This window comes from Halichoeres trimaculatus, unplaced genomic scaffold (assembly GCF_033239565.1).
Source record: "Halichoeres trimaculatus isolate MK-OKI-2021-1 unplaced genomic scaffold, fHalTri1.1 fHalTri1_scaffold_17, whole genome shotgun sequence".
In the NCBI taxonomy this organism is placed as follows: domain Eukaryota; kingdom Metazoa; phylum Chordata; class Actinopteri; order Labriformes; family Labridae; genus Halichoeres; species Halichoeres trimaculatus.
In genome coordinates, this window is record NW_027437195.1 from 21,140,409 (window position 1) to 21,154,924 (window position 14,516).

The 14,516-nt window shown below is 43.2% G+C and overlaps 3 protein-coding genes across 7 annotated transcripts in view; 1 reads left to right on the forward strand and 2 right to left on the reverse strand.

The window, feature by feature from the left end:
• Positions 1–33: 33 nt before the first annotated feature.
• zbtb24 (zinc finger and BTB domain containing 24) lies at positions 34–5,225 on the reverse strand. The gene is made up of 7 exons (XM_074691764.1): positions 5,172–5,225; positions 3,218–4,026; positions 2,966–3,133; positions 2,790–2,873; positions 2,626–2,709; positions 2,449–2,530; positions 34–2,376 (listed from the first exon to the last, which is right to left on the reverse strand). The coding sequence occupies exons 2-7, from the start codon at positions 3,981–3,983 to the stop codon at positions 1,491–1,493; spliced, it is 2,070 nt and encodes a 689-aa protein (XP_074547865.1). The 5' UTR covers positions 3,984–4,026; positions 5,172–5,225; the 3' UTR covers positions 34–1,490.
• A 50-nt stretch (positions 5,226–5,275) lies between these two features.
• Positions 5,276–8,388, forward strand: ddo (D-aspartate oxidase). Of its 2 annotated transcripts, none has more exons than XM_074691766.1 (5): positions 5,276–5,564; positions 6,573–6,757; positions 6,867–6,975; positions 7,077–7,253; positions 7,370–8,388. In XM_074691766.1, the coding sequence occupies exons 2-5, from the start codon at positions 6,586–6,588 to the stop codon at positions 7,926–7,928; spliced, it is 1,017 nt and encodes a 338-aa protein (XP_074547867.1). In that variant the 5' UTR covers positions 5,276–5,564; positions 6,573–6,585; the 3' UTR covers positions 7,929–8,388. The 2 variants fall into 2 exon arrangements, with proteins under 2 accessions (XP_074547867.1, XP_074547866.1); XM_074691765.1 differs by having other exon boundaries at positions 5,278–5,564; positions 6,585–6,757.
• Positions 8,389–9,891: 1,503 nt separating this feature from the next.
• Positions 9,892–14,516, reverse strand: part of sash1b (SAM and SH3 domain containing 1b) — a 52,326-nt gene continuing 47,701 nt past the window's right edge. For 3 of the 4 annotated variants that reach the window (XM_074692443.1, XM_074692445.1, XM_074692444.1), the window contains exons 10-17: positions 13,369–13,769; positions 13,173–13,247; positions 12,934–13,074; positions 12,716–12,848; positions 12,248–12,417; positions 11,956–12,162; positions 11,208–11,358; positions 9,944–11,049 (exon numbers count right to left, since the gene is read on the reverse strand). In XM_074692443.1, coding sequence (XP_074548544.1) covers positions 10,892–11,049; positions 11,208–11,358; positions 11,956–12,162; positions 12,248–12,417; positions 12,716–12,848; positions 12,934–13,074; positions 13,173–13,247; positions 13,369–13,769 — 1,436 coding nt within the window. In that variant the 3' untranslated portion in view covers positions 9,944–10,891. Of the gene's footprint in view, positions 11,050–11,207; positions 11,359–11,955; positions 12,163–12,247; positions 12,418–12,715; positions 12,849–12,933; positions 13,075–13,172; positions 13,248–13,368; positions 13,770–14,516 lie in introns of all 4 variants that reach the window. The other variant, XM_074692442.1, reaches the window with a different exon arrangement.

Consider the following 14,516-nt stretch of genomic DNA (forward strand, 5'->3'; position numbering starts at 1 on the left):
TGTGATAAAATCATGTTGACATTAAAATATTAACTCTAGTGTTTGTGTGGCTCATTTTTTAATTCAAAAAGGCATTTTATCGTCAAGTACATCTGGGAAATTCATCCATGACAGTCATTATTCTGCACACATGATCACTGATTGTGAATGGAGAATTATAATTGATAAACTGTCTTATTCCTCCACCAAGTCTTAAGTTTAGTTAACCGGTGTAGGGATGCACTGATCCAGCTTTTCTGGTCTTGATACTGATCCTGATACCTGGGCTTTGGGTATCAACCCATTCTGATCCTGATCTGATACCAGTGTTAAATAATAACTTGCATGCTCTACTGTGGGATAAGGCTGGTAATGTTTTGAGTATAAGACAAAAATAAGTAAATATGGAATTCCTGAAGTTAATATTTATTCAAACTATAAGTGTTTAAATGTTTAACAGCAGATTAGTTAAAAAATGCTTCAGAATTTACAGAAATGACTATTTGATTGTAAAATTTTATACCCTGTAGACTTAATCATAGTTTAGCCTCAGTGTCAAGTTTGGACTGATTCTTTTCCACTGATACCTGATCCAGCTTTGAGGGGCTGGATCAGATCGCTGATGACCGATACCAGGATCGGATCGATGCATCCCTTAACAGGTGTTTGATTTATTTTGTCCACGCTAACTTTAAAAGTATTGAAATATTTATCTTAATTTAGACTGAGGGCAAAAACAAAGCCTTGTAATTGGCTGCAGCCTCACACATCTGTCAAAGTGATAAAATGACATAAATAAGAGGAAAGCAAGTTCAGAAGTATTTGGCTAGCTTTGAGGACAGAGAGTCTTTAAAAATTTGAAGTGTTACACAAAAAAAAAAATACAGACTCAACCACGTCACCGAGACAAAACCAAGTCAAGGTGAGTTGAGAACATGTAGGCGGTGTTTCGTTTATTTAATTTTTAAATTACTAAAACGAATACGTGAGTTTAGGATCAGCTTACACTGATCCTGATCTGACGTATTAATTTCAGAAACTGAGAATTTTGTTTGTGCTTCTGTGGGCAGCTTTGGGCTTTTCTAACTTTGTAAAACAAAATGAAACTAAAAGTATTCAAAGTGACTATATTCATGTTTTATGGGGTTATAAATGTGTAAATGTGTGGACACAGTTTAACAGTACACCTCTGCAGTGAATAAATGAGGAAAAAAACTTGCACATTTTTCAAGTTGCTGTCAAAGTTTTTGGTAAAACGAGCGTGAAAAAGTCTCTTCCTCCTTCTCCTCACTTATGTACTACCAAGCTGCCCCTGGTCCTGAATGGGTATTTCAAGTTTTGAGGTAAGTGTTGTGAGGAACATGAGTATAAAAAAATCAGGGCCTGGATGTCATGAAGTGATCTAGAGAATATCAGTAGTTTGTGGGTGGAGTGGTTTGACAAAGGAGTGACATGAAACCAAACACTGGTTTGAAACGTTGTTCATTGTTTGTGATTTCCCACTGACCCTCTCAGCTCTCCTGCAGCCCCGTGGTGTACAGGTAGCTCACGGTCCCAGCCTGGATCTGGAAGGTCTGTCCCTGGATGTGGTGGTTGGAGATCTGCTGGCTGGTCTGACTGATGGAGATGGGCTGGCTGCTCTGGCTGCTGATGTGAATGGCCTGGTTGTGTTGTTCCCTCCCCGCCTGCCCCTGCAGTGATGATGATGATGATGATGACAAAGACTCAGGCTGCTGCATCACCTGCAGCTGCCGGACCGGCCTCTGTGTGATCTGGAGGGGCTGCGGGGGGCCGTGATGGGCCTGCAGGTGCTCCATGGCTTCTTTACTCAGCGTGATGACGTGCATCTGCTCCGGCTGGTGTGTCACCTGACCGTCCAGCATGCTGATCGTCTGGATCTGAGGGTTCTGGTCCACCACGCTGCCCTGTGTGACCAGAGCAACATTCTGGATGTTTCCTGTTGACTGGGTGAGGAGGGTGAGTCTGGAGTGGGCCGAGTCTGCCGTCTCCCCCTCTGTAGTGATGATGCTTATCTCCTGATTCTGATCTGGCACAAAGTTGATGTTATCCACGTCTGCTGTCACCACCAGCTGGATTTCCTGCTCTGAGGAGGGGGGAAGCTGATACGGCTGCAGCTGCAGGATGTTCCTCACCTCCTCCTGTGGAGCTGCAGCCTCTGATACTGAAGCCACGTCTGACGGGGCCTCTGTCACTGCAGCCTGCTCCTTGTTGTGAGTTTTGGTGTGTGTTTTCAGATTGTCAAGGCGGGTGAATGAGAGGCTGCAGAAGGAGCAGGTGAAGGGTTTCTTCCCCGAGTGGGAGGCGACATGTCGGCGTCTGGCGCTGGGGTCGGAGAAGGATTTGTTGCAGATGTTGCAGTGATACGGTTTCTCACCTCTGTGGGAAGAAAACAACATTAGTCCTGAGACTTTAAACAGCTGAATGAGGAGGTTTCCTGGGTTAACTCACCTGTGTATCCTGATGTGAGTCTGCAGCGTGCTCTTGGTTGTGAAACACTTCCCACAAATCTCACAAGTGAACGGTTTCTCACCTGTAGCAGAATTAGTTACACTGTTAGTGCCGTCAGAGCTTTAGTGACATTACACATTAAAATGAGTCTAGTAGCCTCCTCGACGTCTTCTCTACCTGTGTGGATTCTCAGGTGCTTCTTTAGCTGAGCCGTGTCCAAAAACCTATGATGACACAGGTCACACTCAGGCATGGATTTCCCTGAGATGGAGTAATAAACAAACATTATTCAGTGAAATAAAAACAGGATTGAAGCTGCTCTGAAAGTTTAAAGCTCTCACCTGTATGAACTTTGTCATGACTTCTCAGCTGCCTTTTCTGAGTGAAGGTCTTCCCACATTTCTCACAGCTAAAAGATTTCTCCCCTGAGGAGGAAAGGATAGAGACTAATGAGCCCAGCAGACATTAAAACATGGTGTCTTTATTATTTAATCCATGCTAATAAATCAAACTTTACTTTTGTGGAGGTTCATGTGTTCTTGCAGAGAGTTTTTGGTTGAAAGAGCCTTGGAGCAGATGGTGCAAACAAACGGTTTCTCTCCGGTGTGCATGCGCTGGTGAACCACCAGAGTGAACTTCTGTGTAAAACACTTCCCACAAACGGAGCATCGAAATGGTTTCTCTCCTGGGAATGAAGATGGAAGCAAAGGGAAGTGAATGGAAATGATTTCTTTAGAATAAGTATTCAGTCCCACCCCCGTCAGATTACCTGTGTGAGTCCTTTGGTGGATCTGTAAGAAGAGTGGGTTTTTGAACACTTTGCCACACTCCTCACATGGAGCCTCAACGTTTGGGTATTTCCTCTTCCTTCCTCTCTTCCCCGGCTCTTTGTGCTCTTGCGTGTCACCTCCCACCTTGTAACTCTCAAATTTGACAGGTGGCTTGATCTTGCGTTTGCTCTGCCGACCCTTGTGCCTCGCTGGGTCATAATCTGCATCATCTTTCCCCTGAGAGTCCGTGTCTCCACCCTGCACCTCCTCTGTGTCCACCTGTGCTTCTCTTCTCCCCACAGGATCTGTTTTCTTTGGTCGTCCTCTTTTGCGTTTCAACAGATCTGGCCCCTCAGATTTGTGTCCTTTGCGTAACAGATCATCGAGTCCAATGACGAGATCGCTGACTTTCATAAGACGAGCTGTGGCCAGAAGCTGCTCTGCAGCAGCCTCCTCCACAGACACCTCAGCGCTGTAGATGAAATCCAGAACTGCAGCGAACATCTCAGCTGCCATACCTTCCATCCTGTAGGTAGACTGACCTGAGCTCTGCTCTTCTGTCGTGAACATGAGGGAGAAGAAGTCGCTGCTCGCTGCCAGCAGGGCTTTGTGAGCCTTGAAGGGCCTATCCTCTACAACTAGCGTGATGTCACACAGGAGGTCTTTTTCCCTCAGCTTGCTGAATTTGCTCAGAATGCTCTGCTGATGAGAGTATGACTGAAGGCTCATGACAGATAGAGTCCTGGATGTCGTTTCCTGAGACATTATCCTACCAAGACGATCCTGTCTGATGAGAAAGAAGGCAAATCTGAAAAAATAAAAAAGAAAACATTACTTACTGTTCTTCTAACTCAGACGTATTACTGAAAAATAGACAAAATCTCAGGCAAGAGCTAAGGTTATTTGTTGTTTATGACTTTAATATCTAATTTTGGTCCTCCTCCTTATCCCGGTCTGAGCTACAAGGTCATTTTAACCTGGATAATTTCTAAAATTTGGATCATTTTCAAACAAGGATCATCTGATAATCTCATGCTTATATTTAACTTTTTATCATATATGATATTGTCTTGCTATCTGTTCAAAATATTTTATGCTGTTGTCTGGGCCAGGACACCCCAGGAATAGAGAATTTGCATCTCACGGGGAATATTCCTGGTATGATAAAGGTTTCAAATACAAAAAAAATAAAAATAAAACTAAAAAAGAGGAAGAGAAAGAACAGGTCGTCAAAATTAAGATTTCAAAAATTCTATAATAATCGTTTTCAGCTATTTTATTTCATTTTTCCACTAAGCTTTTTAATGTTTTGTTTTTATACATTGAAGACTGTTTATTAAAGATAAACTGTTATTTAACTGTAGTGTCCATGTTTGAACTTCCTTTCAACTTTCCATTTATTATAAAAAAGAAAGAAAGGAAGAAATCTGTATTCTAACTCGAGATATTTTTATTTCTATGAAAAACAGAGCTTGATCAATTGCTCTAACTTTCTAAAGACAAATGTAGTAGAAGTTAAGGGTCCAATTTAGAAAAACTACATTAGATTTATTTGTTAAACAAGATGCTATCGCTTGCGGGAAGACAAATATTTTCACACGCCGATAACCACATGGAAATAACTTGTAAAACCTCTATCTTTCTTGACTTTATTTGGTCTGAGATGTATCTAAAGTTGCTGATACAGCCCGGTCTCGTGCAGGTGAAGCCTGTGTTGTGATGTGTTCACATTAACGGTTAGCACACACGCTAACTTGCACCGTCTCAAACAATGCATACGCTGCTAGCCTGTAGCAGGCCACGGCTAACAGGACCATGTTGTAAGCCTGGGACTAAAGTAATGTGATAAAAGAAAAATTAAATTCATTTCTCTGTTCTTCAAAACGCCGCTGAGTTTGAACTCGCACAGAAAACCGCGTCGTAATTCAAAATAGTGAGCTTTAAGGACCTTACCTTCTGTTGCCGTTGGACGGGGGACGTGAATGTCCAAAGAGTTCTCGCGAGAGCTTTGCTCCTCACGAGATCAGGATTTGTCAGATCTACATGCGCTGGGAATGAGACGAGTAGTCACTGCAAAGCAGCTGCATACACCCACGTGTTTTGTTGCTCAACTGTTTCCCACGGTTACGTGAAGCCGAGTTACTAACATTAAAACACATTTTTATCTTGCTCTTAACCTGTTCGTTGGCAGCTTTTAAGGTGAAGCTTTTACATTGCACAAGCCAACCGCATTCAGCGGTCATTAATAACCGTTTTGTCGGACTATAAATAAGACTGGCACTGGCATTTGTTATGACATAACAAGACAAACACTGACTAGCAGAAGTGGGTCGATTCATATGACAGGTAGGTTCAGGAGACTTCATGTTTGTTTACTTGAACACTTGTCAGCTGGCTTGTTTCAGTGCAAATTTGACGGGTAATGCTTCACTTTGAAAATGTTTAACCTTCTACTGTGCTGTCTGCACCTTAAACAAGATTTATCAAACTACCTGCACATGCGTGACATGACAGATTAACGTCATAACAATAACACAACACTAACAATGGTCACCTTGGTTATACTGTGCAGTGTTTTTAACTGACTCATGTCGTCACTCTGCAGTATCCTTGTGGTTACTTTAGTTAGAGAGTATTTTTACTTTCCCAGTGATTTTTTAATACCTCAACATATTTGACTAAAAACTTGATGCTGGCCTAATAGGAAGAGTCACGTGACGTTGTGACTTGTCCGTGTACTGGAGGTTCGATCCCACCTGTCATGACAGGACGACCACGCCCCCTGTTGTCTGCCTGGTAAAATAATTAAGGAAATACACTGGTCAAGTTTCATTAACTGTCAGACTATTTTCTTAACAGTGTCAAACCAAATGAACCCTTTTGGACTGTTCATACTGAAAGTTGCATGAACCCCATCTTAGTGACTACATTATTTATTTATTTATTATTAGCTGATTAAAGGAATTGCCAATCTTCTGAGTTATGCTAAGTGTAACACCACTACAGCTTGCTGATTATAACTGTAATATCACTTAGGCGTATAGTGAGTGTACTCATGCTCTCCATCTGATTCTATATTTCAGTCAGGAGTGAGCAAGAAATAGAAATAGTTTGAGTTAGAGAATAAAAGCACTGTTTACAACATTGACAGAGTTTATGATGTCTGTTATATAACCCATGGTTACAATGGCAGGCGGTTACTCTGAAGTTCTGCTCTGTGTTATTGATCCTTGGACTGTGCAGTCAGGGTTAATGGTTGTGAGTGGATTAAAGCTGAAGAGCCAGTCTTATCAAAGGTTGTCCTGCAGCATTCAGGCAGCATTTGACACATCTCTCTGACTCGCTGACCTCCAGTCTGATCCTCAGGATGAAAAGAGTCCGGGTTGCGGTGGTGGGAGCAGGAGTGGTTGGCTTCTCCACAGCTGTCAGCATCGCTGAGGGTCTTCCTTTCAGCTCTGTCACTCTTGTAGCTGACAAGTTCAGTCCAGACACCACCAGTGATGGAGCTGCTGGGATCCTGTATCCTGGGACGTTTCCAGGTATGCAAGAACTGTTCTGTACAAGAAGCTGGAAATCTTTCTAATGCATCAGTTTTAAGTCAAGTTAGTTTTGCATGTTGAACGTTAGATTGGGCTCATTTTCTGTCAGATATCCCCTTGGAAAGACAACGACGCTGGTTCAAGGACAGCTTTGATCACCTGTTGGCCATTGCTCAATCTGAGCATGCACCAGAGGCTGGAGTTATGCTGAGCTCTGGGTATGAACTTTTATACAGGGCAATATAAAGAGAGAAATACTCAGTCACTGTTGTAAAAGATCTCTGCATAGAGTGATATTTTTTTGTATTTTTTCCTCCAGATGGCAGATTTTTAAGGAAGTTCCAGCTGATAAAAAGCCCCATTTTTCAGAATGTATGTTTGGTTTTCGATTCATGACGGATGAGGAAATGAAAAGGTTTCCAGATCACAAGTTTGGACAGGCATTCACTACGGTGAAGTGTGAATGTTCCTGCTACCTGCCATGGCTCGAGAACAGGTGAGAACTCCACTTTAAACTTTCATTACAATACCAAAAGCTTGTGTTGTATGCTTTTATGAACTTATGTTGGACAAGGTGGGATTGTTAACACAAAACGTGATGATTTCACACAGATTAAGAAAAGCTGGTGGTCAGGTGGAAAAGAGGAAGGTTAACAGTCTTCATGAGCTGAGCCCCAGCTATGACCTCATCGTAAACTGTTCTGGTCTGGGCTCCAAAGCTCTGGTGCATGACAGCCACGTGTACCCAGTCCGAGGCCAGGTCCTGAAGGTGGACGCCCCCTGGCTGAAGCACTTCATCAGGGATGCGGATGGAAAGACCTACATCTACCCCGGCATACACTCTGCCACCATTGGCGGCACCAGGCAGCAGGACGACTGGAGATTAATCGCAGACCAAGGAGACACGAAAGGCATCCTGGAGCGCTGCAGTAAGCTGGAGCCATCGCTCAGCAAAGCTAAAGTCCTCAGCACATGGGTGGGGCTGAGACCAGGCAGGAAGAACCCACGGGTGGAGAGGGAGGTGGTGCAGCTGCTGGGGAAAAAGGTGCCTGTGGTCCACAACTACGGTCATGGAGGGTGGGGGGTTACACTCGCATGGGGGACGGCTCAGGACGCACTAGGGCTGGTCAGGCAGTGCGTCAGGGAAATGCAGCTACAGGCGAAACTGTGAACCACAGATATCACTAAATCTGTTCACGCTTTAACTATAACAGCTTCTATAAATCACCCTGAAGATTGAAACCACTAATGGACCCTGAGCGTCAGCTAAAATCTTAGAAGACTTAATGAATTTGCACTTTGTACACTGGATTGTTTATATAATGAACAGGTTTGTGGGTAGAAGCACTAGTATAAGACACAAATACTTCTGAGAGAATATTTTATGTCTTAATTTCTAACTCTAGGTGCCAATTTCAGTTAATTCTAAGATGCAGGTTTTGCTTTATGTGAGGGTAAAACAGTGATCAACAGCCATGCATAAAAAGCACAACATAAAGACACTTTATTATTTTATTGAAATGCAGGAAATACTGAACAAATGTAACAGTTTCAAGCTGTTTTGAAATAAAGCTAACATGTTAGGGGAATTACTGCTTTTGTTCTGTTGCTAAATGAATTATCTTAGTGAACACTGAAAATAAAAATAGTTTTTCAAATGTGCAAATTGAACTTCTGAGAACTTCTTTAAGTATTCGGTGGCACAGCATCACTGCAGTAAGAATTTCCAGTGCTTTTTTAACTGTTTGTCTGTTCTTGTGAAGGTTTGGGCCCTGTGAATTCGGGTAACAACATATCTGCTGTCTTTCAAGCAAGGTTTTGAGTTAAGATGTCATAAAAATCATAAATTTAGAATAACGTCAAAACAAAACCCCAAAACAAAATCAACCAAGAACCAGTGCAGGTACGATGCGCATTTGATCCTGAATCCGACCCTGGAAAGAAGAAGGCAGCCACCAAAGTGTTGCAGCTTTAGCATTCTCAGAAACAGTGCAACAGCAGATTTCTTTAAGAATAATATTGAAATTCGAGTTTTATTCCTGCTTTCTTGACTTTTTGAAGTTTGATTTTATTGTTTAACTCCACTTTTTTTTTAATTTTTGAAGAAGATAATGTACATGAAAATCTGTTTCACCATACAAATGGGCTGCATGTTTGCAGTTGTCGCAGAGAAAGAAATATTTAGCTTCTTATCTCAAATGAGCTTTTTATGCTGTACACCATAAAACTCATGATTGCATAAAAAATATATTATTCAAGAAAAATACAAACAAAAAAATATTTGTTACCCAAGAGCTACATCTAAAATCAAAAAGTGATAGTTTGTTGTTTTCCGCTTCTTCAGGAAGTGGTTTCAGTTTTGAGTTCAACACTCTGCAGTTCGAGTCTCTCCTCCACCTGGACGGCCGGTTTCACTGAGCTTAAGGACGTCCTCTTATTCCTCTGTGTTTTTAGTCTGCGTGCTGCTGAACTGGCAGAGATTGAGAAGCTCCTCTTGTCTTCTGAAGAGATGTGGTTCATGCAGTCGTACACGCTGACGGCCTGTGATGGGAGGGGTGTGTGTGGCTTTGGCGGGAAAGCATGGTCAGACCTTTCAGCTGGGTGTGTGCTCGGCGTCTCAGATTGTTTTGATGCTGAAACTCCAACAGGATCTGTGCTGAAGATACTGGACTCAGCAGTTGCTGATTGGGGGAAAGACATGACCTCACTCTGTTTGTGAGGGCGTGTTGTGGGCTGTGTAGCCTTGTTGGTGCAGGAGGGCAGATTCCAGAGTCTGGGGTGGATGGTAAGAGACAAGTATCTCCTCAGAAGGCCTGGTGTGGAGATTCGTCTCAGATCGGAGCAGCTCTGGCTCTTGCCAGCAGCTCTACAGTGGCGCTGACCTTTCAGTGGGATTGGAGGATTCACGCTCTTCTCCGGAGGTCTGAGTGGTGGCGAGTTAAAGGAGAGGCATGTTTTACTTTGAAGTGACGTCTTTCTGGAGCAGGTAGAGGTTAAAGGATGAGGGAGGGCGGGTTTCCTTGGGGTTTGGAGGTTGCTTGACTCATAACCAGAGGATGACCTGCTCATGGATGACGTCTTTTTGTCTCTTCCTGAAATAAACAAGCGTGTGCAGGTGATGCATTTGACTTTCACAGCAGAACGACGTGTGGTTCAAAGCAGCAATGTGCGCTGAAGACACAGGAAGGAAAAGAAGGAAGCAGTGGAGTCAGGTAAAGCATGGCGCAGTTTATTCCTCACGCTCAACCGTGACAGAAGCACACTTCAGAAAATGCTCAGACTTCAGACGCTGCCTCAGATCTGCGAGGGAGAGTTTAACTCTGGAAGTGTGTTAAACCTTTGAAGGCCGCTTTAGTCTTCATTTAGTGCATTCACATTAATACAAAATGCCTTTTTTAACAATTAGAGTCGAAGTAAATATTTTAATTCTCTGCATTCTGCAGTTTTCAGGCACATAATAAAATATTGTGCAACATGATATTTTACTGGACTAAAAAAATATACACACAAACAGCAAAATCTGTACAGGTTTGGCCTATAGAGCTAAAACCACATGATGTATCCAAAATTCACAAGAACCGTCGACAAGTTTAAGACGGAAACCTTCACACAAGAAGCGGGTATAGCTATGAATAAAGCAAGCATTCAAGGTAAATGTGTACTGCGAAGACTGAGAAAGTTTTTATTCTGACTGTCAGTCCCACAGCCACATTTTTAGCAAACGCAAAAACCACCACACAGCGCGCAGCTGCAAGTCTGTGTGTGAGAAGACCGGCAAACTGCTCCACATGAAGTTTGTTTAAAGAGGCCAGTGCTCAGTTTCACATGATGTAAGAGAACTCTCTAGTCCATGTGTTTTCTGAGTACTGTACAGAGAGTTTGACCCTCGTGATGAAAGGAAAGAAGTTTCTATTCCCAAAAAGCAGCAAAGAGACAAAAACTCACTGCTTGATTTCCAGGATGCAGAGGCAGAAGCGAGTGAAGCTTCAAGATAAAAAAAAAAAAAGAAGAGCATCAGAAGTAAGTGTAGAGATAAGAGTCTTTCCAGAAGATGAAGTGATAAAAAACTGCTTTTGCAGGCTTGGAATGCTTGAGCGCTGAGACACGCTGAAGACCAGAGGGAGAGCAGAGAGTTCACAGGCGACTCAGGCTGTCATTACCGTTCTCCAGGTTTTCGTTACTCTCGTAGCAGCCCGAGTCGCGTGGGGAGTCTCCCACGAGGCCGCGACGCTCCAGGAGCAGCTTCTCCTGGGAGCCTCCAGACTGGCTGCCACGCTCAGGGTCACTGCTTCCTGCAATGCAAAATTTAACCAACAGAGGGCAGAATGTTACATCTGTCACATCCAAAGCTGTGGACCTGCATTATTTCAGCCCTGTGAATACATTTTTACATTTGCAAACACAGCAGTGCTGATGTGTTGTACTCAGGAAGGATGATCACCTGACCCACCGTCATACTCCTGCAGCAGCTCCACAGCGGTCAGCAGCACTGCTCTGTGTTGAGGGTCTCTGATGTTCAGCTCATCCAGATCCTCCTCCTCCAGCAGCTTGAATGTGTCCAGATCCTCGTAACCGTTGAAAAGGAAAGTGGGAAGATGATCCTGTGGAGAGAAGAGGATTGATGCACAAACAGATATGAATAAGTCTATCGTGATGTCAAAACTTTTTTAAAGCACTTCCTCAAATTAACCTATGCCAAGGAGGTTAGTTTTAGGAGAGTTTGTCCGTCTGTCTGTAAACAACATTGACTCAAAAAGTAGCATATAGATCATAATGAAAATTTCAGGAAATGTTCAAAATGGGAAAAGGAAGAACTGGTTAAATTTTGGAGGTGATCTGGATCACCGTCTGGACCCAGGACTTTTTAAAAGGATTCTTTATCATTGTGAGATAGGGCTGTTTTCACCATATATGTATGTAACTCCACCATAACTGGTCAGATTGCTTTGCAAAACAATACAAGACAAGGTCATGATAATTTCTGAAAGATGTAATACGATCCAGATCCTGGCAATATTCTGGACACTAAGATCAGGAATATGAAATATGTACTGGGTCATCATATTTTTCAACACTGTCAGGTAACAAATTATCGTACAAACCTGCAACTAACAGCAAATTGCAACCGACAGTCGGACTAAAGTGTTGGTGACAATCACAATATGCTTCTTCTGCCACATCTCTGATTTGATTTTTACCTTTAGGTTGATGCGATCCAGCAGCTCTTCCACAGATGTAGGTTTGGGTTGCCGGGCCTTCCTCCTCCTCCGTGTTTTCTTGGGCTTCACCTCCTCTTCATTCAGGACATCCACGTAAATAAACTTAAAGGTGCCAACCTTCCCGTTGAGCATCCCCATCCATGTCCCCATCGGAGGCTTACTGATAATATCTATGACGTCTCCACTCTACAGAGGAAAGTGGAGCTTTAGTTTCTTTAATCAGGGTTTCATGCCTTTGTGTGTGCCGAGCTGATGATAAGGATGTTTTTACCTTCAGTTTGAGGGAATCAGTGTCATACGGACTGGGTGTGAAGTCAGTATGAACCAGAGCTCGTCCGCAGAATGGCCCTCGGTAAGGCAGCTCGTCCTCCTCCCCGTCCTCTGACTTCACGCTCTCTCTGTTGCTGTTTGAAGAGTCAGTGGTGCCAACAGTCTGCCCACCTACACAAACCACCAAGAGAAGAAAGAGAAACTTCAGTCAGAGTCAAAGACCTGACGAAAATATTTTCCAAATTCTCAGAGCCGTGCAGAGTTGAAGTGCCAAACATTACACAAACTCTAAGACAGACAAACACAATCAAACCAGAGAGTTTAGACTAGCACAAAGATTATTTAATGACCTTGAAACACTTTCCTGATAAAACCCCACACATCTGGTGCTCTGAGGCAAAGTAAAACAAACACTGAGATTTATTTACAGGAAGACCCAGATTGTTCTCATGTCAACACGCAGACTTACTCATGGAACTCTGTCCGCTGAGGGAACTCCTCAGGCTCTCCACGGATCCTCCAAGCTTCAGTTTGGGTTTCTCCAAAGAGTCAGAGTCTGTCTGGGGGGACAGGGGGCTGCTGGACATGCGGTCTGGGCTCGACTAAAACACACAGAACTTAGATGTTACCACCTGCGGTTTTACATCACCTTAACAGACAGTATACAAGAGTGAAAGTGATGAATACCTGCTCAGAGAGTGAGGTGTGATATCTCTTAGAGATGTGTTTTCTCATAGTTTCTCTCACAGATTTGACCTTTTTACCGAGGGAAATACGAGACGTCGCAGGAGACTTAACAGGATCCCTCCCCAAGTCTCCATCTTTATTCTGTTTAGAGAGAAAGAAGAATTTTTAGACAAACAGTTCACCTGATTGTGAATCCAGTCTGAATCTGGCGTGTTGTAACTTTGGAAAGAGATGCGTACAGTGTTTTCATGATCAGGGCTAACGGCATGCGCTGAGCGGCTGGTCAGGTCAAATCCTCCAAAGCTGCAAGCTCTCTGTAAAAAAATAAAAAAGAGGTATTAATAAATAAAAACAGAGATGAAGGTGAAGCTTGGTATGGATTAAACTGATCTTCATCAAATACAGATGTCTTAACATCATCTCCTCTGTACTCACTCCGTGGTGACTGATTGGATTGAGCATCCGGTGAATCAGCTCTCCATCTGTAACTGAGCGAGCGATTTTGGGATCCTCATCATTACAAGCGTCTGTTTCAGAAAAGGAGGATGCGCTGCCCTCCCCAGCCTCCCTCATCTCTCCTGCTACATTTGTCTCCTGATGAACGGGGCTCCCGCCGGACCCTCTGAAGGCCTGGAAGATCTTCTGGCTGCTGCAGGTGTCCAGGCTGCTGGAGGAGGGGGAGGTGGTCAGGCTGTCCGAGTCTCTGTCATAGGCGAGCTGCTCCTGCAGAGCCGAGGCCAGGGAGTCCACGGGGCAAACAGCCGGCCTCTTCTGCACACCTGAGTACAGGGAGGCGGCGGCATCTCCGCAGAGAAAACTGTCTGTGTTTACAGTCTCTGCAGGGTGGAAAGACAGAGGAGAATGCAATTTAGTGAGACTAAAGGAGAAAGTGGAAAAGTGCAGTAGATCCTCAGGTTTCTATTAAAACACCGCACTGTTCTTAGGTTTTTGGTCTGTAGCAGTTTCCAGTAGTTTCCTTTTTCAGTGGTTTTTGCTGCCACTTCAGGATTATTTCACATTTTGGTGAGCAAACATAAAAGATATGTCAGGCTTTCCTTAAAGAAACACATTCTTAAAGACGCAGCAACAATTTAAAAAACAAAGAATAAACACAGTTTAAATACTGTTATTCTGGTGCAACTGCAAAGTGTAATTAGACCCAACGCAATTACAAGTACTTTGTCTAGACTTTGCGTCACACGCAGCATGGGCTGACTTTTTTTAGAGAGGTTGTGTCATCTTACTGGAAGCACTGCAAAAACTGAAATTGAAGCAAGTGTAAAAAATGTTAATTACCACCGCCAAGGAGAGTTTGTTTTTCTGTCTATAAACAACATAACTCAAAAACTAAAATACGGATGTTGATGAAATTTTCAGGAAATGTTCAAAATGGGATAAGGAAGAAATAATAAAAATTTGGAGGTGATCCGGATCACTGTCTGGATCCAGGATTTTTTTAAAGGATTCTTTATCATTGTGAGATAGGGCCGTTTTCACCATTTGTGTATATAACGCCCGTTAAATGGTCGGATTGCTTTGCAAAACGATACAAGACAAGGTCACCATAATTTCTGACAGATGTA

Excerpts from the sequence above, each read along its gene's own strand:
- ddo (XM_074691766.1), top strand. The coding sequence starts at position 6,586 with ATGAAAAGAGTCCGGGTTGCGGTGGTGGGAGCAGGAGTGGTTGGCTTC. Across the intron at positions 6,758-6,866 it reads GTATCCTGGGACGTTTCCAG|ATATCCCCTTGGAAAGACAA; the intron begins GTATGCAAGAAC and ends ATTTTCTGTCAG. Across the intron at positions 6,976-7,076 it reads GGAGTTATGCTGAGCTCTGG|ATGGCAGATTTTTAAGGAAG; the intron begins GTATGAACTTTT and ends TTTTTCCTCCAG.
- zbtb24 (XM_074691764.1), bottom strand. The coding sequence starts at position 3,983 with ATGTCTCAGGAAACGACATCCAGGACTCTATCTGTCATGAGCCTTCAG. Across the intron at positions 2,874-2,965 it reads ACACATGAACCTCCACAAAA|GGGAGAAATCTTTTAGCTGT; the intron begins GTAAAGTTTGAT and ends TTTCCTCCTCAG. Across the intron at positions 2,377-2,448 it reads ACTCACATCAGGATACACAG|AGGTGAGAAACCGTATCACT; the intron begins GTGAGTTAACCC and ends TTCTTCCCACAG.